The sequence below is a fragment of the Polyodon spathula genome, chromosome 31, assembly GCF_017654505.1.
Source record: "Polyodon spathula isolate WHYD16114869_AA chromosome 31, ASM1765450v1, whole genome shotgun sequence".
Classification (NCBI taxonomy): Eukaryota; Metazoa; Chordata; class Actinopteri; order Acipenseriformes; family Polyodontidae; genus Polyodon; species Polyodon spathula.
Window position 1 is genome coordinate 6793894 of NC_054564.1, and position 20755 is coordinate 6814648.

At 40.7% G+C, this 20755-nt stretch overlaps 2 protein-coding genes across 2 annotated transcripts in view; one reads left to right on the forward strand and one right to left on the reverse strand.

Annotated features, from left to right (window-relative positions):
- The window catches only part of LOC121303095 (lysyl oxidase homolog 2B-like), a 46476-nt gene extending 32858 nt beyond the window's left edge, over nucleotides 1–13618 (forward strand). Inside the window, exons 8-14 of the mRNA XM_041233543.1 lie at nucleotides 331–498; nucleotides 2077–2242; nucleotides 3877–4117; nucleotides 7265–7380; nucleotides 7633–7769; nucleotides 9500–9611; nucleotides 11814–13618. Of these exons, the coding sequence (XP_041089477.1) occupies nucleotides 331–498; nucleotides 2077–2242; nucleotides 3877–4117; nucleotides 7265–7380; nucleotides 7633–7769; nucleotides 9500–9611; nucleotides 11814–11884 (1011 nt within the window). The 3' untranslated portion in view covers nucleotides 11885–13618. The remainder of the gene's footprint in view (nucleotides 1–330; nucleotides 499–2076; nucleotides 2243–3876; nucleotides 4118–7264; nucleotides 7381–7632; nucleotides 7770–9499; nucleotides 9612–11813) is intronic.
- Nucleotides 11249–18778, reverse strand: LOC121303096 (R3H and coiled-coil domain-containing protein 1-like). Its single transcript, XM_041233544.1, has 9 exons — nucleotides 18685–18778; nucleotides 18054–18168; nucleotides 17526–17663; nucleotides 16310–16895; nucleotides 15633–15808; nucleotides 15173–15243; nucleotides 14443–14538; nucleotides 14218–14340; nucleotides 11249–11411 (listed from the first exon to the last, which is right to left on the reverse strand). The coding sequence occupies exons 4-8, from the start codon at nucleotides 16826–16828 to the stop codon at nucleotides 14228–14230; spliced, it is 975 nt and encodes a 324-aa protein (XP_041089478.1). The 5' UTR covers nucleotides 16829–16895; nucleotides 17526–17663; nucleotides 18054–18168; nucleotides 18685–18778; the 3' UTR covers nucleotides 11249–11411; nucleotides 14218–14227.
- Between the last annotated feature and the right edge of the window lie 1977 nt (nucleotides 18779–20755).

Sequence of the window (20755 nt, forward strand, 5' to 3'; positions counted from 1 at the left end):
GTAAAAAAAAAAAAGAATTGCAGAAACCTTTTTAAGTACAATGTTGCAATTCTGCAGGAAGGGGATTGCATAGCAGTTTGATCCATTTACTATGGGTCTAATAGACACACCTGAGCTTGTTACCTATACACACTGTGACTAATCAAGCTGGTGTTAAAACCTGGAATGGGTGAAAGTGCTGTGCAATAGGAGCCCTTTTTTCTAGTGGTGATTGCTGCACTCCTTTGTGGTTCGGTCGGGGCGGAGCCAGTACAGCGGTAGGGTTTGCAGTTTGGTTAGCTGTGCAGTGTCACACGTGGCTGGTCTTCATGGCTGTGTTTTTCCCCGCAGGTGCGTCTGAATGGCGGGCGCTCCCCCTTCGAGGGCCGCGTGGAGGTGCTGGCGGAGCGCAACGGCACTCTGAAGTGGGGCACGGTGTGTAGCGAGGGCTGGGGCACCGTGGAGGCCATGGTAGTGTGTCGCCAGCTGGGCCTGGGATTCGCCAACCATGCCTTCCAGGTGAGTCTGCAGGACTCGATACAGCCTCTCTGCTAATGAACACAGTAGCAGCCACACAGGGCGATTGGCTCGGATCAGCGTCAGTGGGCTTCACACAAACTCTGATTTGAATGGCATTCCTGGCATGTGTAATAGGGAGTCGGTTTCAGTCGTGACATGCAAGACTGTACATCTTATGGACTTGGAAAGAGGGCTGCTGGCCAAGACAGTAAATAAGCTTATATAACCTTTCTTATATAAGTAAGTACGCTTACATAAAAGCCTTTTCACTACATAGCTGAACATGTTCTAGCTCCCCCCATAGTCTCCTCTTTCTTTCAAACAGTCTGTACATTTTGAATCCCCCCCCCCCCCCCCCCCCCCCCCCCCCCCCTGTTGTTTGCAAACGCAGGACCCTGCTGGAACTCGGGCCCCGCCCCCCCCTCCCACTTTTAATAGCTTTGGCAAGAGAATCTTGCCTGGTGAAGACTTATCGTGTTTTTGGCAGACCAGAATCTTGCCTGGAAAAACTGACCACAGTGTTTTCCCCATTAAAAAAAAAATAAGGCACTGCTACATAAAACATGAAAAATCTATTACATCTTTCCCACAAGGTACAAGTTGGTTTGGTAACTTTGAACAAATGTGAAAAAAAAAAAACAGAATCCAGCTTAGAGTGTAATCGTGTGCCGGTATTGCAGATGTGCCGATGCCTGTATTTCCTGATTACCTAGCGGGCATGAAATAAATTAATTTATTAATGTGTTGACATCAAAGCAAGAAAAACCTGTCCTTCCCTTACCTTTACAATCGAGTACCAGTCAATGTCAATTAACTACCGCAGAGTTTTTAAATCCCATTGGAAGAGTATTTTCCTCTCATCCTGGGCGCTGATGTTTTTACTGCCGTAAACTGACAATCAAAATGTGTCACAAACTAAAAAAAATCAAATGATTCATTTTGTAAAGCTAACTGAAGAGCTATGGAAACTGGCATTCGTATTTCTTTGTGGAGTTTAATGCCCAGGACTACAATCCCACAATGCACTGCAGAGACGATGCATTTCTAAAGAAAGAGAAGTAAAAACTATTTCATATCAAAAGCATAAACGACAAGTAATCGCTTCCAGATGTAAATGAGTTTCAGTTGGTTTGATCACGACGGGTTCTAGATTAAAAACACTGTGAGATTGTTATTGATTGTGCAAACGAGGGGAACCGCATTGTTTTGTGCTGAGTAGTTAACACATTTTATTCCATTTAATTAATGCCTAACAACCTCACATTTCTTAAGGGCAATTAGAATCAGCACACCCCTGACTGGTTTAAAGAGGCAGCACAGCACTACAGCTGACTAGACCCTTACTGATTGGGTAGACCCTTATTGACTGGGTTGAACCTTATAACTTGCATAGCTAAGAGTTTCAGGAGAAGAAATTCCCCTAGTGGTCATTTTTATAATGGAATGAAATGTTTTCTCAAGACTTTGAGGTTTTAAGAAGTGTGTTCGTTGGGGATCTCCCTTCCAGTCCTTACCTTCGCCTTAGGACCCACAGAGATGATAAGCCTGCCCTGAGACTTTTCTCTGTGCGTTTCCCAGGAGACATGGTACTGGCCCGGGGAGGTAACGGCAGACGACGTGGTGATGAGCGGGGTGAAGTGTTCAGGGACGGAGATGTCACTGTCTCACTGCCAACACCACGGCACCAACCTCAACTGTCCGAAAGGAGGGGCGCGCTTCGCTGCCGGGGTCTCCTGTTCTGAAAGTAAGTCTCCTTCTGTGATTCTTGACTCTGTAACCGTGCTGTGAGTTAGGGTGGATAAATTAAACAATTATGATATTCTTGATGATTTGTCTTGATTATTTAGTCGAATTGAAAATTGATTATGTTTGTGACAGTCCCCTTAGTGGAGAATTTGTTAGGTGCCGTGTAATTAAACTAGACTTCTCTCTCTGATGTGGGAGAGAAGTGGGAGATCAGATGTTTCAATTCTACGTTACTATACAACGAAAGAGACTTTTCACCATGCCAGGGCTTGGACAAAAAAATGAGACGCGCCTGCACGTAAAGCAGAGTAAGTGAAGCATGTGCAATACTAATAAAATAAATAATGGTATTGAAAGCAGGAAACAGTTTGGATGCCCACGTCTTGCGTCTGCTCTTTTGCTGGGGTTGTTTTCTCTGGTGTGTAGTTTTTTGGATGTGTTTTTTTTTTCCAAACAGTGGTTTCCTCGTTAGCTGTAAATCATTCCGGGTGCAGTGACTCCTTGAGTGCTGTATCGCTGTTGTACAATAGCAGGCTTTTGAACATCCTGATCTCTATAAACATGTATCACAGTACCAGAGCCTGGTGGCCAGTTGTTTGGTGCTTCCGTCTGACAAGCTGGGCACAATTTAGCAGCATCGGCCAAAAGAAAAATGTGTTCCAGCTGCATAGATATCATTTTTGTTGTTGCTTGAACTCCTTTAGAGAGGTCAAAACACGGAGTTTCCCAACACTTTGTTATAATGTTGTTTCTGCCCATATTTTTGTCATGCCTGCTGTCTATCCCAACAAAAATGGCTTCTGAAAAGACTCCTCAAAGTGATTTTCTAAAGTGGAGAAACATATTGCCGTTGTACTAAGAAACCCATAAAGAGCACAGATAAACTGATAAGAAATGTTACTTTAGGAACATGTAATTGGTATGAAATATCCTTTTAATTGTCAATTTTACCCACCTTTGACATGATGTGACAGCTCCCCTTCCCCAAATCCTCAGTGTCAACCACACCTCCTTTAGCTACCTGCCAAAATTCACATAGTTTATTTCTTTTTCTTTTTCCTGTGGCATATCCAGCAACTTCTCAGTTCAAGTTCATTGAAACAACCAGTAGATCAGGGCTGGCCAAAGCTGGCTCTTCCACTGCTGGTCTTTGTTCCAACCCTGTTCTAAACCAATCAAACCTCCCTCCAGACCCTGGAGCAACTGTCTATATAATGTTACCTGTTAAACCTGGAGTGGAGTCGCCCTCCGGGCCCGTGATTGATTGAACAGCCCTGCAGTAGATGGTGTGCTGTCTTGCTAAGCAGCCATTCTTATGGTCTTATTCTGGGCTTCCCAAACCCGGTCTGTAGGTTTTTATTCCAACTGACCTCTCAGTGACCTAACTAAACCCTTACTCAAACTATCAATTTGCTTAATTAGACCTTTTTAATTGTTCTCGGCTCCTAAAAAGTTGCGATTTCAAGTGACAGTTAACTTGACATCACCAATGGTTTAAGAGCCGAAAACAATTTAAAAGGTCTAATTAAGCAAATTATTGGTTCAACTAAGGGTTTAGTTAATTGGAATGAAAACCAGAAGGCACCGGGTTTGGGAAGCCCTGGTCTCATTGTTGAGGTCCTGTGTTTGCAGCCGCCCCAGACTTGGTGCTGAACTCTCATGTAGTGGAGGCTACCACCTACATAGAGGACCGGCCCATGTTCATGCTGCAGTGTGCCCACGAGGAGAACTGTCTATCCAGCACTGCCGCCAGCACGCCCGCAAACTCCTACCGACGCCTCCTGCGCTTCTCCTCCCAGATCCACAACACCGGCCTGTCCGACTTCCGACCCAAGGCTGGGCGCCACTCCTGGATCTGGCATGACTGCCACAGGTGAGACCGGCAGTTTTACGTTGAGGCAGGGGGAACAAAACCGCCACCCAGACCTTGAAGTAGTTAATTACACAATATTACCTGCAACAGCTAACATTTTACCCAGTTCTTTAGATATTGGTGATTTAAAGATACCCAGAAAACCTGCAGGACTGTGGCTCTCCAGGACCTGGGTTGGCCACCTTTGATGTAGAGTAATGTTTCTACAACAGTGTGTGAAATGTGCAATGCAAATCACAAGACCAGTTCTCCACCATCTCCTGTTGAGACCTGGTCAAGGCGGAGGCAAAGCAAACTGTTTAAACTCCTTTAAAGTTACGAAGACACGAAGTGAAACATGCCTGTACAGCAAAGATTCTTCAGCACCTGTTTCATGTTGCTTCAAGAGCTGCAAGCAGTTATACAGCGGCAAGATTCAGCTGTGTTTGGAATGGGCAAGCTTGTATGCAAATGAGACATCATAGACAAGTGTACCGTCCAGTCAGTTGTGATACAATGTCTAATGCCACAGATGAAATCTCCTATCCAGCAGTTACTGCAGCATAGCACTTGTACGTTTCTGACTTCATTTACTGAATCTATACGTAATCTATTGTCAACTTAAAGCATATTTTGATGGTACGGTTTTCTCTGCAGTACAGTAAAAAGATTGAGCATCAGTTTGCGATGGTACAATGACAAGAACTAGAGCTGAGCTCCCCTTTGCATCCCTTTAATCATATGGACAATTTTAAATATATACCATCTGTCAGTAATTTCGGTATACGCTTATGGATCATATCCTCCTAGATTTTAAATTACAGCTCATAACTATCAGATGGGGAGTTGGCTTTTGAAATCTCTGCTCTAACTATAGCAACCTCTTGAACTATTGCAATGAGCAACAAGACGATTTCACAGTCGTTTGAACCTAATTTTGTAATCCTGGGTGCGTCCTGTGATTGGAGTTGTTAATTGTATTTCATTTTGTAGATGTTGGTGAGCGCCGACGTGTTTGTTTTTGTGGTGGGTTGTTATGGTTAGAGTCAGAATCCTGACTGAAGTTAACCTAAACAAGTTTGGAACAGTCACTGAACTGTAGTTAATGTGTTGTAACTGCAGTCAAAGGGAAAGGCAAAATCAGAATGTTCCACATGCCCACCAGCCAGCCAGCCAGCCAGCCATCCATCTATCTCTCCACCGTTCCTAAATTGAACAAGATTTCAAACTGCTTTGGGAATATCTGTTTGAGATTTGTTTGCAGTGCAATAGGCCATGCAGTAGTGAAGCAGGCAGTCCAGATTTCTTGTGCGGTCCTCCTTTGATGATTGTGTTTATGTGTTTTGAGGGGAATGGGCTGGTGTGAAGTGAGTGTTTGTGATACATTCTTATCTACAGAGCTGGAAAGCTTTTCCAAGCTTATGACGTTCAGAAACAAGTTCCCTGTGACACCGTCTGTTCCGCACAGTACATGAAAAGGATTGGAGTGTTGCTTCTGCTAATGCTGACTCAAATCGCAATTAAGAATGGGTCGTGGTCCCCAAGTGGGTCGGCTGGTAAAGGCACGACTGCATGGTGTACAGGGTGAGTCAGGGAGGAGCAGATCTGAAACTTGGATGCGCTGTTTTTGTTTCCCTGCGGATGCCACAGGGAGAGTACAGTGGCTTTGGCGTTCCAGCAAAATCACTCAGGGAGTCTTTCTTCTCATCGTGCTCCAGCTGTGGAGCTCATAAATATAAAGAAGAGATCGGCTTGGGAGGATCAGAGGACGCCCACTGGCCTTTATTTCTCCTGAGCTGTTGTGAGGGAATGCTAGGGCGGAAACATAATTGGACACACTGCCATATTATTAAAAGCCAACAGTGAAAGCCCAGTGTTTTAAAACTGAGAAAAAATAACTGTGATTGCAAGAAGAGTTAATAATAGTTATATTTCAGACTACCGTAATGCTGTGCATACTTCTCTTATCGTGCCATTATGACTCAGGAGAGAGAGAGAGAGAGAGAGAGAGAGAGAGAGAGAGAGAGAGAGAGAGAGAGAGAGAGAGAGAGAGAGAGAGAGAGAGACTTTGTTTGCTGAGGAACTCTTTAAGACCAGACCAGCCAAACCAGTATTGATTTTTTAAAATTAGTTTCTTTATTTTGAAAACAATTTTTTTAATGAAAGCCACATTTGAGCTAAACAATCCAATGTGAGACGTAAACATTCCACTCCTAGGTTATGAAATGGCGCTGGCTGGTGCCCGAGACGGCCCGTTGGCAAGGAGATGCACCTGCTCCCCAGGGTATTCACCCCCCAGGTCAGAGGTCAGCAGCCGGCTGGAGCAGTTGTTCAGTAGTTCCAGTTTGGTAGCTGAGTGACCCTGAGCCGTGACTCCGAAGACCCCAAAAGGAAAGCTCCGGTTTCAGATCCCACTAAACCTTCTTAAGGGATTGTAGCCGACTAAAATAATTCCATATATTTTTGCACGCCGCCCACATCCATTCACTGTAGAGATCTGAAATGTGTCTCATTAAAGACAGTGGGGGCGAAATGAAACAGGAATGTGTTCTGTTGAGATCGCAAGATAAATGATCTGAGGATCTCGACGTTTCAAAGGATCTCGACCTGTGAGCCACCATCCACATCTGTTTTAGCAAACATTTTAAAACATGAGATCTGGTTCTACCTTTGCAAGCCGGGCTTTCAGCCTTGAACTTTCTTGGCCATTTCATCTGGAGAGTCCCCACCCCTTTAAGCAACTTCTTTCCTGTCAGTAACCAACCAGCTGCTCTGTCTAATGACTGGCATTGCTTGCAGCCAATGAGATGCTTCAACCCTAACGGCACTGCTGAATAGCAATTTTGGAATTGATCATGACTTTAAGGTGGATTAAGTTGGTTACAAAGGAATTATCTGCGGGTTTGAAAAATACCTTCAAGATTATGAAAGTCTGGCGTGTGAGTGACTAGTGTATCATGGTGTAATTTAATTTGAATCCTTCCCATTAATGCTGGCTATCCTTTGTTAAACACCTGTGCCACAGTGTTCTTTGATTTCCAGATGCTCCAACTGGAAACTATCAAGCTTCTTTTAATTATTATTGTTTGCATCTAACCCCGATCTTCCCGATCTTGGGCTCTCAGTGAAGTGGCCGCTCTGTCTAACAGTCGTTTGTCTCATTTCCAGACACTACCACAGCATGGAAGTTTTCACACACTACGACCTCCTGAGCCTCAATGGATCCAAGGTGGCCGAGGGACACAAAGCCAGTTTCTGTCTGGAGGACACGGAGTGCGATGAAGGCGAGTGCATTCGACGCAGTCTGCAGCAGAGTGCCTGTAATGTACAGAGAAACCTCCATTAAGGCCAGCCAAGGGACCAGAAAATGTGTCCAAAATACCATTTTGACCGATTGCTCGACAGACATTTTTGTCTAATGCCTGCGAAGCTAACTTATTATTTTTCTTCGAAGAAACTGAAGGCGGTATTTATTCTTATATACGTCATGCCATCTGCATGCTAAACAAAGAGGCGTCTGTGTTTTTTTTTTGTAGGTATCTCTAAAAGGTACGAATGCGCCAATTTTGGCGAACAGGGAATCACGGTGGGCTGCTGGGATGTGTACCGTCACGATATTGACTGCCAGTGGATTGACATCACGGATCTCAAACCAGGAGATTACATCTTCCAAGTATGCAATACGCTCATCCAACAAGCAAGATTGGGGGGGGGGGGGGGGGGGGGGGGGGGTGGCGTTCTTTAACTACAGCTATGGCCAAAACTTTTGCATCACCCTATGAATTTCTTGCTTCATAAAGTCGAATGAAACTTGTTGAATAATGTTACGTTAACATGTTGAATTACACACCACTTTGTAGTTTTCCATATAAACAAAAAACGAACGCAAATTATAACATTTTATAGTTTGTTAAAATTGTTAAATAAAATATCTAAATTACGTGCATAAAGGTTTTTATTTTTTATTTCTCAATCCTAAAATTCTTGGTGATGCAAAAGTTTTGGCCATAGCTGTATTAATTCAGCTGGGGTTTATGTACTTAACATTGCTACATACAATTAAAAAAATAGTGAAAAATCATGTCATTTTAACACAGCACTACTTACATCCATCACTGTTTAAATGATTAAGATAATCCTCTTCTACCGTACGAAGGTAGCAGCTAGTTCCTGATAGATTGTAACATACAGTCCATTACAAACTCAATCATACCTATTATAGCAACAAGAAACGAAACCAAGCAGACTACTGTCACCTTGAGAAATGTTTCACTTGTTATAGTTTTAGATTGGATACTGTAGGGAACCAGGGAATTGGGTCAGATATTTACTCCTTTCCTGCTGGATCATAAACAGGTATGTTTGTTGAACAGTAAATTGCACTGTGGACTGTCAGACTGACTAGAACTTTTGAGGCGACTTTCTATAGTTAGTCAGCATACAGTTTTCTTCAAACAGCGTGATCAGCTGTGATCAGTGTTAAAGGTTCCTTTAAGTTTCTGAGAATGTCAAGCAAGACAATAAACCCTGTATAGTTGAGGGAGATCATGGATCAGATTACTTTGTCTGCAGTTATTATGTATTTAAACATAGTGTGTGTGTGTGTGTGTGTATATATATATATATATATATATATATATATATATATATATATATATATATATATATATATATATATATATAAATTACTGTGAAACTAGGGAAATGGGAAACAATTATTTTCTCCTGTGCAGCAAAAGAAAATGTTTAATTGATCTAATGTAAATACGTGTATATATGACTGATAAATGGAGAACTCAGTTCCATGAAGGTACTTTTTAAGGTTCATTTAGTATTTCTGTAAATATTTCAAAATCTGCCAGATTATCTTCCAATCCCCTGTGGCATGTAGTTAAAAGTTGGGATTATTTTGAGTCAAAGAATGGTGTGTTTATGAATGGATTAAAGTCTTCACACACTCTATTGGACACCCCCAAAAAAAGTTATTGTGTTACTTAATAAAAAAGACACAGCATGCAATCTTTCACTGTCAAAGACTAAAATATGGTAAGACTTTGGTTTCAAGTGTTGGTCAATTGCGCCACCTGCTGAGCAAATCTGTCATTGTATTTTTCAGTCCTTGTTATCTATGCATAGATGGGTGTAGATTAGGAAAACTGCTTTTAAGGGTAACAAGCACACCAATGACTGTTTAAGATGTCTCAGAGTCACACTGTAGTTCTGTTTAAATTATTTTCTTTTAGAATTTTGCCCTAATGTCAGTAACCTAATAAAATATTTAAAGTGTTCTGTGCATTTAAGGGATATTTGCATATTATTATTATTATTATTATTATATTATTATTATTATTATTATTTTAATCCAGATAATAATTTTGTTCTTTTTGATTTTCAACTTTTCAGACCGTTATAAACCCAAACTATGAAGTAGCAGAGTCTGATTACTCAAACAACGTAATGAAATGCCGCTGTCGGTATGACGGGTACAGAGTCTGGATGTACAACTGTCATACAGGTAATCTTTCTTTGAAAAACATTTTAAAAATGAATGAGACAAACAGGTAAGCAGAAAGAGTAGGATTCGGAATGTATTTGTACGCAAAAAAAAAAAAAAATCACACCCAAACAGATGAAACACAACCAATAGAAAAACAACAACAACGCTTTTGAGTTCAGTATCTATTAAGAGTGTTCTACACTGCTACTTAAAATGACCATAATATAAATGGAGACAATAAAAACAATATAGATTATAGCGCATACAACCCATCTAGATATTATCAGGGGTTCGATGAGCGTACAGCGTCTGGTTTCACATCGTATTTAAAACACACAAGTATTAAAAACATGTCCCATTTCTTATTGAGGATCCTGTTTTATCCCTGGTAATCTTCAGTGGAGCCAAGAAAGTGGTAAATGTGCCAAATACTTTTCACATGGAGATGTTTTTTTAATGCATGTAGCCCAAATCTTTATTTGATCAAAGTCTGCCTGCTCTTGATGTACGAACAGGATCAGAAATACTGGTTTGCAGTGACGTCTACAAACTATGTGCTATTTTGAAACAGCCCAGCACAGTTAAAGAATAGCCAAAATAATTAAATAGCTGTCTGTAGCTAGTTTGTAAATTGCGCTAATTAAAATGATTACATCTGCAATGCAAGTATTGTGGTTTTTTTTTTTTTTAAATCCACTTTATAAAAGTAAAGCCTAAGCCATGTATTTTATTTAGTTGGCAATACAGAAATCGTTTCTCCATTCATTAAAAGCTAGGACTACTGATGGCATGACTGTAATCATTACTTTGTAGCAAAAACACATTTATATTTGTTACCTAGATGGCTAGAATAATACTGAGACAGTCTGTGACGTACTGTAAGAATAGCACAGTAAGAAACAGGTTAGGCTTGAACTAGCATGTTAGGTGCATGCATGTAGACAGCACTATTTTGCAAACTGAATTCTTGCATGCTGTTCTTACCCACTAATTTATTCACTTACAGGATATCGTTTAGCAATATGTGTTGTAATCAATACACCCTCCCCAATAACCTATTGAAACTTTGTGTTGAATCCAATCATGTTACTGTCTATTTACACAGTGCATTTGATGGTACAGTAGTTCGTGGTACATTGTTACAGGTTATATTCACAGTACTTAGGTTAACAGTTTGTCCCAAGTCCACTGTCCACTGCACCCACACACATACACAAAAACTGATCTACTTCCTTTTCAATTTCCAGATTTCATTTGCAAGACGTTTTGGTAAATGTATTATAAGTTTTGAGTTTACTGTCTTTGTTAATTTGTTCAAAGATGCTGGTATAAAGACAGTACAGACCAGATTTCTCTTTAAATTATTATTTTTCTTTTGAGAAACAAATGGTGCACAGGTTTGTGCTTTTGCAAAACGGCTAATAAATGTGGCCCTACATTCTTCACCACAGGTATCCGTACTTTCAACAGAGATGCAAACGTGTTAGATGCATCATCCCTTTGTTGACGTTGGTAGAAAACTCTATAAAACAAGGGTATGAATAAAAAACAAACTAGTTACAATAGCAATGGCTGCATTTTAAAAACTTGAATCGTTTGGCATGGATTCTGCAGCCTTTTGCTCCATTTTGTTTCACCCGACAGATTTCTTCATGCAGTTTTAAAGGAACTTTATTTATTGACCCCACTCCAAACAACTGATGTTGGTATGTCCAAAACAAAAAACAATACATGAACTTGAAATTGTCTATTTCACGCATGCCGGTGGTGTTTCCTCTTGCATTTGCTTCCCTGGTCCTTTACTGCAGGTTTCTATGTCTGAAAAAGAAAGATCTGTATTAAAAACAAGGCTGCCACCAGAGGAACTGCACGTTAACAGTACCGGATTGCATCAGAGGCTTAATGTACAAGCAACTTTCACATTTTACATTAGGACTTAAAAGGTCCCAGAATGTTGTTTTAGGTTACTTTCGCTGTTAGAAAACTAAACAGAATTTCAGCAGCCGTCTTAAATAATAGCAAGACCCCAACAGGAAATTAAAACATACAACCCTAATTGTATAATACTACCTTAAATGACATAATATTAATATGCATGTTTCTCAAAGCTGCTTTCCAAGTTAAATGAAAGTGTGGTTCTAACCATCTGTTTTGGATCAACGATTGCCCAATTAACCCGTTTCCAGCTGTTTGACAGATGTTTTCTGATATCTTTTATAGGGGGCTCCTTTAGCGCTGAACAAGAAAGTACGTTTCCCGGACTCGAAACTAACCAGCTTTCACACAGGTAAATAAAGAGGGACCAGGATGCTGCCTGAACACGACGCACACAGGAGGCTCAAGCAAATCAACCCAACCACTAAAGAAAAACAAAGCCCTTTTATTTTTTAAATCCCTTTTTTAAAAAAAATAAATGTTTTAATGTATTATTAGTTTTTTTTTAAATCAGTGCTGGACAGTTTCTTTGGCTAGTCCAAGGTGCTCATTTCATCTACTCTTTACCATACAGTATTACATTAGCAGGGCTTGCATTGCCAGGTTAGGTGTCTGGATGAATGGAATGACCTAGAAGTACAGGAGAATTTGCCTGAGGGTAGTGTCCCGCAGACTGCCCGAATATAGGGTGAAACAATAACGAGAAAACAGGCAACAGGGGATCCCACATAAAGTATTAAACATAACGTGGGACATTATGCTTTACATTATAATTCAGTTTTTCAGTCCTGTTCACATAGAAGTTGAAAGCTTTCCAGCAGGTTGTTTCTGAATTTAATGGAAAGCTGTGGGGATTGACAGTCACTTTTTTAATGCAAGCCCTGGTTTTGTTTGTGAAATCTGGATGATGTTTTATTTATTTATTTTTTTAAAACCACTGGGGTTTTTTCTTTCGATTAATAAAGCATTAATCTTACCTTTGACACCAAGCCAGTTCTTGCTTGATATCCCAAGTTGCGCTCAGTTTTTCCTTACAAATGTCATTTAGGAAAGTGGAAAATGTTATGTCCAGCACCTTGATAAGTCATGTCATGCAGAACCAACAGGTAGGTGGCGCTATACTTTATTCAATGGTCCTATCTAATGTAAAGTAGCACTCCAATAAGAAGCTGTGTATTGCACGACAAAACTAATTTTCTTGCACTGACAGTTAAACTAGTTGAAGTAACTGGGGCTTAAAAGCAATGGCTTCTTTTAAGTTTCACACTAGGGTGATTAGCACTTGCCTACTTCTTTCATCTGTATTTCTGAGCCGTGATATCAAGTCAGGTCTACAGTGTGCAACGTATGTGTTGTATACACTGTGCCAACACAGCCAGACTGCCACATGTATCTCTCTATGCATAGGGAAGTAGTACAGTATGTGATATACTGGCAGTGGCAAGTTTACTACCCATTGAAAGGTCAACCACTGATTTATATTTGAATATCACCAATAGTGCCTCACAGAACCTGTAGTGTCAGCGCTGAAACCTTCAACAGTAGATAAAAAGTCCCATCGATTATATCAACAGAGGGCAATAGCAACCTTGTGCCACTAGATGGCAGCACAGATACCTGGCTACAACCCTGCCTCGATACAGCTGAAACAGCAGTCCCCAAAACCATTCTCTACTGTGCCTTTCCTCCTGGTGTCTCTCTTCTGGCCGTCAAGATTACACTGAAGGTCAAACGTCACTTAAGTCTTACCCAGACCTCTCCCTTTTTTCAATTTGTATTTTTTTCAATTTGTATTTTTTTTTTTTTAAATCTTTCTTGTATATCTGTTCTTATTTTTTTTCCTAGTATTGATTTAAATATCTAATCTGTTATTATAACAAGCATTTATAAGTAACTTATTGTTGTAAAAGTCAGGGATTTATAGCTGTTTTGCTTATTTTGTAAATGTTTAAATGGTGCTCAATGTGATCCTCTGTTTTATGAGGAGACACAGATCTTGCCAGAGAAATGGTTATGTATGCATATACTTGAATGAAATCAATATTGTGCTCCCCCCCTATAATATTAAAGGTATGACTTATGAAGCAGTATTTGCTTATTGCCCTTAATTCGTTTTTTCACTTGACTACACTGTAACATAAGTCTCATGGAATCGGAAGACAAGGCTTAATTTAAAAAAAAAATTAAATAGGTTCAAGTCGACACTACCAAATTCAATTTCTTTGATACAAGGGGCGTTACAGTAGACCCAGGTAGTCCCAACTGCTCTATAATCCAAACCATGCTACAATGCTGAAATGCATGCCGCTACCAGCAGTATAAAAACTTTAATATCATACTTATGCATACAACACCCATGCTTTATTTCAAGGAATACACAAACGATTTTTCATGACGTATACTAGTTATACTAAAAACACAAAAAGACTATCCGATTAGTTTGGAGTACTGTTCACAATCTGTACCATTCCAATCTCAACAAGGTCCGGGCCTAACCGATTAGCAAGAGACTAATGCATTGCGTTTGGGGAAATTCACACTCTCTTCTCTGTATACGTGGCAACGGTCAAAATCTAGGGTGCAGAAAGAGCCCTGGAATTTTTATTAAAACCTAGTCGATAAATCCAATGGTTTGGTAACAAATACACACACACACACACACACACACACGTGGGGGCTCTCTGCTTACTCTTGAAGCCTCAGAGCATCTGTCTTCGGTTGCCTCTTTTCTGCAAGCCCAGCGCTCTGGTTACCATTCTTTTTGCCACCACTGTATCCGTGCACGGCCTCAGCTTCACTGGCTGCATGAACTCTGCAACAACAAACACCTTTTAGGAACAGCCCTGCCTAACAATGCAAATCTATAGAAGCCCACCTTTTAATTACACGCTCAGAATGAGAGTCAGACACCAACCTGCACGTCTTAATGCTTTGCCTTTGGATTGCTTGGTTGCTTTGGATAAACAGCGCGTCTTCAGCAGGGGGTGTTGTATGGTGAGAGCCTGCAATGCTAAACAACCACAACAAAGCACAAGTAATGAAAGGTCAGCAACATTTTAACCAAATGCTGTGAACTTGTATTATATTTTTATCATCATACTGATCAAGGTTTAGATGCTAAATAACAAACGCTATTGTCCATTTTCCATTCATTAACCCTGGAAACTGGCCAACCCAGTGACTTGAACTCAGCCCAAACGTAAAACTAGGTCAAAGCTGTGTCATTGTGGGTGTTGGGTATAATGTGAAAGAGTGGGGCTTTTTACATCAAACAGGTCACTTCGGACTCAGAAGACAGTCAGAAACTAATGGCCAGTACATCAGACAATGATCAATAAAGCCTGGATTTTGTCTCTGAAATATTAAATGAAAAGTTAGAATATCTATGCCCACTGCAAGAAAGTTGATGTAAGTTCTCTCTCAGGTGCCACCATTACATTGAAAACCAATCCTTCACAAATTTAAAAAAAAAAGCTAGGTGTCTGGCAATAAGCCCAACATATTTCTCTCTTGTTGGTGCAGTAAAGCAATAACAGAAATCCTTTATAAAATCAGTGACCAAGCATTACGGTGTGATGTTTAGGATTTTCACATTGCCTAGATAGATTTTATATAAGCAAAGATCAAAGCTTAAAAAAAAATACCTGCTGATTCACTTGAAAATACTCCCATGGCATGAGTGTTGTCCACCCACATAATTTTTAATCCTCCTTCACTGTGTAAAAAACAATGTGTCAGATTCCAATGCAACGACAAAGACAAGGAAAAGCACAACCGGAAAGAAATGAAAGGCTGCTGGTTTAACTGGAAAGGCTCAAACCAGGACATCAGTTTTTGTTAGGCGGAATCATTGTATAAGGACTAAGATCACTGAGCCTCAGCGGCATCAAATTAAGCAGCTAAATACTTGGAAAGGAAAGAATGGGGAACAAAAGGTTTTGGACACTAATATTAGATGCTTCCGCCCTGCAGTGTATCCTATTAATACACACAGGATCTGGAATACCTAAAGAGCTTTCAGCATTTTCAAACAATTCACGATAAATGTTACTTTACAAGTGACACGCACGGACAGTGGCTGCAGGGTGACTAGCTCACTCGGACCTGAAATCTGCAAACGCCTCCAGGATATCTTCGGTTTTCAACACCGCTGGAAAGTCATATATTTCAATGACGTGGCCAAATTCAGTTGGCTCAATCCTTGGGTTTCCATAGCAAGAGTAGTCACACTGGGCATGCTCAATGGAGACTTTGTCTGCTTCTTTCAGATTAGCTGTGATCTAAAACAGGAGAACAATGAGCGAGGTCAGTTAACAGGGCAGTCACAGATCCACATGAATTCACAACTTGCAGGTGTCATTTGAAGGCAAACAGTGTAGTACAGTGGAGACTCGTGTGGCCTTCGGTCCATTGCAACCAGGTCTTTACATGTTTAAATGAACACCTATAAAGGTGAACTTTTCACGTAAAAAGCATTGCAATTGGTGTTAAAGAAACATCCGAAACTCAAAGTCATGCTATTTATAATAGCCATAATATTTTTTATTTATTTTATTTTGCGCAGCGCTGTACGTTAATGCTTTCCACATACCACAGCCCTGTACTCCGGTCTAACAAAGACGCCCAAACCTGCAGACTGTTATAGTGGAACAGGGAAGGTAACTACACTCAAAACAGCAGGCCAGCAAACAAACCTAAAATACTAAAACGCATTGATCTGAAGGAGAAAGTCTAGGGTAATAATGACATTAAAAAAAATACATCAAATCAAATGAAAGAACCTCTTTCAGAAAATAGCCTTCGTAATCTTCCTCACTGTCCTCCGCATGCTTCAAGGCTGTATCTGCGCTCCTGTCATGGTCTTCCTGTTTATCATCTAAAGACATGTCAATGAAGTAATTAGCCGTCTGCCTGTACTTTTTCATCCAGCTGCTATTGCTGCCAGCGGGTGCGGACACTGCGGTCTCCTGCTCGCTGACTGACTCGTCCGTGCTGTCCGACACCGTGTCTTGATTGAAGTCGCTGCTGTTCGGAGAGTCCTTGTTCCACGTCGAAGACTCCCCGTCCGTTTCAGTGGACAGTCCCGACGTGAAAGAATCCTCGGAGGTGCTCGGGCTGTTCTCGGAGGTGTCGAGCTGGGGCTTGTCCATTTTGTTTCTGTCGTCCGCGATTCTGTCGCCTTCCTTCTCCATCTTCTGCTGCAGCGCCTTGGGAACGTAGATGGCTTTATCGGGCCGCTTGTTGGTCCGGCCCCTTGAGTTTCTTTTCTCCGAAGGCTTGCTGTTGCTGAAGCGTTGCATCTCCCTGGCCTCCCTGTGCTTGTGGTTTAATTTGGTTTGTTCTTCAGTGTCATCTTCGGTGGGCAACCTGTAAAATCAATAAACAACTTATTTAAGACTTCAGTATTAGCCTTTCTAGGTTTTCTTGCTAGCGCAAAATGTGATCAGGGACCAATTAAACGCTACGGAACCTGGAACGGTTCCAGCTGCTATGCAACAGGAGTCCTATCTTATACCTTGAAACAATGAGCAGAATGAAACAACAAAGGGGTCCACTGATGGTCCTTGGTGCGCTAGTCTATCGACTTGATGTTGAGCAAAATTATAATCTCAGCAGAGCAACAGAATTTTTAATCATTTAGAATACTAGTGAACATAATAGACAAATTAATTATTGTTTTGTTGGAAAGCCTTTGAAAAGATGCTTTTAAAACGACACTAACGTTATTCCTGTTAGTGTGACCACAGGCCATGAGGGCAGCCAGCCAAAAGGTGCATGGGCTGCCAGCAGACAACTTTACTTTTGTTAGCTTTGACTAGATTTTCAAACATACATTCTTCATGAATTAAAATATTATTTGTATATACAGGGGAAACAGTAAAAAAAAAAAAAAAAGAGGTATCACTGATTGCAACCCTGGATTGTATGCGATTCTAGCAGGTGGCACTATGTAGATTACAACTTCTAAGAACGAGTATTGAGGGCAGCATAGCCTACCTCAGTTCAGAGTGGCAGACCGCCGACCGACGACTCCATCCCTCCCCGACAGAAAAGGTGCTTAAAGACTCGTAGTTCTCTGCAGCTCTGTGAATCAGGTAACGAAGACGACTGGGGAGCGGAGGGAAAAGCAACACACTGGAAAGCAAAATGGCAAATTACATATAGACAAAAATTCTTATCAAAGTAGAATCTAGCTATGCTGTGTAAACAATGTAGGATAGGTTGTGACAATAAACCTACATCAGCAAACAATTTACAAAAGCAGAGATCATTATTAGCACCAAAACACTAAAACTGTCCGTGGCACAGTACTGGCTGTATTTTAGACGTGGTCACTTCCTAAAGCTTACACGATGAAGTCACTCACATGCAGATTAGACCTACAGTGTAAAAAACACACAAATGCAGTTGTGCAGCTGTCAGTGTTTTAAAGGTAAATACACTGTAATATAGTTATTGCAGTAAGTAGTGTGGGTGCATGCGAGGCGACTTATCATTAGTCGTAATAATGAAGTCTTCATTGACCTTTTCTCGTCGTTTTCCTGTAGAAAGTTTTCCAAGTCCTCCACGATTTTGTGGACGAACTCATTTTCCTGCTTCGGAAGGTAAGTGCCGTCTAAACACGCAAACGCCAGGATGCCTAAATGAAGTTAAACCCGAAAGAAAACCACAAACAAACCTAGTCATTTAGCCGCTGTATAATAAGCCGTTTTAAACAAACAATAATATAATATATATATATATATATATATATAGATATATATATATTATAATATATAATATATATATATTGCAGTTTTGGTGTAATCAAAACACACTGGCCTTGTGTGGGTGAATTCGAGGTACAGTAAAGACAACTCCATGTCATATCTATTGAAACAGATATCTATGACAAAGTCTTCAGATCACCTTCCTAAAAAAAAAAAAAACCCTCGAAGTTACAGTAAATGTTTAGGTATTTAAATAGATTAATCTTAATTCATATCGACAGTTAGATTTAAAGTTCTCTTGACCGTTGCTGATAAAGCAATTAACATATCAACAACGAATCACTGTCCCTCCCATACAGTCTGTAAACCCAGCAAAGTATATCATAACGACACATCTGTGCGAGAATAATCTGTAATCGTGGTACTATGCAGTAGATCGGGATTACCTCCCGTCTCTGTGTGTTTTGCAAACGATTAAAGCGTGTGTTGGTTTTCTTTTCGCTTCCCGGCTGTCATGCCAACACAAAGCAGCTGCTTCCAATCTACCACCAAGTCGATACAGTGACCAGAGTTGTCGCTGGAAAGTGTCTTGATCTGCAGTGGCTCCACCTACAGGCTGGAGGAAACACTTCAGCCAGCCGTGGCAATTATTGGATCAACTTGCTTGTTATTAACCAGCTGGGTTCGGTTCGTTTATATTTAAAAAAGATTCGATTTATAGAAACATATGCCACAGCACTGCACACAAAAGTTACACAAAAAAATAACACGTACCCGAAATATACCGTGCATTCAGTAATCAAAATCTAACAAATAAATCGTTATGCAGTATGATGCTGGAATATAGTAGCATTATTATAAACAAACCCTTGGAAGCTGGACTTTAAAACCTTCAACTACACCTAACATGTTAACACGCCAGTGGCGTAATCGTGACACCAGGTGGCGCTGTTGGTTCACTTTAAACAAAGTGCGTTGCCTTTGAAAATATAAAGATGCCTGAGGGAAAGTTTAATCGCTTCCCTCTGGAAACAGCAATATAGCTTGGCAGCCGTCATATCCAACCACTGAAGTGAACGCAGCTTTACATTTTTGTGACGTTTGCTGTAAATCTCTTTTCTATTTTGTTTGCAGATATGCAGTAGGTGCACCTCAACGGTGTTTACATCTTTATTGATTTCTATCTGCGGAATTTTACTCGGAGCACTGATTTGTTTGCGTGAGCGGTACAATGCAATCAGACGAAAGCATTTCAAACATGTACAAACAGCCAAGTCACCTCTATTGTTGGAAACTGTGTATCGTGATCAATTCTTGGCCCACTTTGCAGTGGTATACCATCTTTATACAGCTGCGCACAAGCGCATTAACTGACTAACGGTTCAACTAGAAGTCTCTTTCAATTGACAAGAGAAAGGCTTCCAGTCTAAACAATATTGTTACGTTTGTAACATTTATTTTAGCATTTCTAAATCGATTTTTTTTTTGTCTTAAGTTCGCAGTGTAAGCAACACGCCATGGTATAATTCTGTAATACAAAAGGTTTCGATACAGGTCTGAACATTTAAAAATAAGAATCGGGTACCGTACCGTGCAGTGAACACGCAGATTTATAGTTAGTCTACAGTATAAAGAGTTTTGGTGAGAGAGGTTTGCTTTAAAATGTCGTTGGTCGTTTGATACAATCCTCTATTCTTTATGTGTAGAAAAGGGAATCGTTTGAAAATACCATTGAGATGCCATTAATACCAGTGCTTTACACCGAAGAACCAGCAGGACCTTTAATTGGTCCACAGCAGTTTTAGAAGATGCTGTCCATTGCGCGCTGTCTCCAATACAGTGCCGTGGTGTTGCAATGTTACCAGCAGTGTGTAATTGTTCCACTGATCACACCAATGTTAGCTCAAACCACGCAGCTGCTCTTCTGTTTGCATTGCCCTGTAGCACAGAGCCACTGACAATGAATATCATTTGGAAAGGAAATTGCTCCAGCCGGCAATGCAGCAATCAGCCTATCCTCCAGCACTGTGCGTTCCTTAGAGACGCGGGGACTGAGTGAAATTGTATAAGCCGGCAGTCGTGTCAACAAAAGGAGAAAGCCGCAATGTACATACCCTTTCCTTGCCGAGGATTTATAGGGTGTTTGATTTTTCTGTTAACTTCGCTCCCAGAGAAAGAGTCTATTGAATGCTTTCATCCTGCCATGGGAAGCATTAACATCGAAATCGATCTCACCAAAATACACTGAAACCTGACGGCAACGTTTAAAAACCAGAGGGAAACACATTGTGCAGACGTCGGTATTTCATTTCAACCATGAAAAATAAACACTTGAGTTGAAACCCAGCACTCTGGTTTTATTTGAGGTGGACACGTGGTTATGCAACAGTGCCCGTATGTAGACTTTTTAAACGGTTTAGGGCTGTTTATAAACGTTCTCATTAGGTAAATAAGGCTTGGAAACTGAACGACCACTAATAACCCCTCAAAAACAGTCATCAAAACAGTCTTTAAAAA

Coding starts and splice junctions, on each gene's coding strand:
- LOC121303096 (XM_041233544.1), bottom strand. CDS start 16,828: ATGCAACGCTTCAGCAACAGCAAGCCTTCGGAGAAAAGAAACTCAAGG. Junction 15,809..16,309: donor AAGGCTATTTTCTGAAAGAG/GTTCTTTCATTT, acceptor CTCCTGTTTTAG/ATCACAGCTAATCTGAAAGA. Junction 15,244..15,632: donor GAGGCGTTTGCAGATTTCAG/GTCCGAGTGAGC, acceptor TTTTTTACACAG/TGAAGGAGGATTAAAAATTA.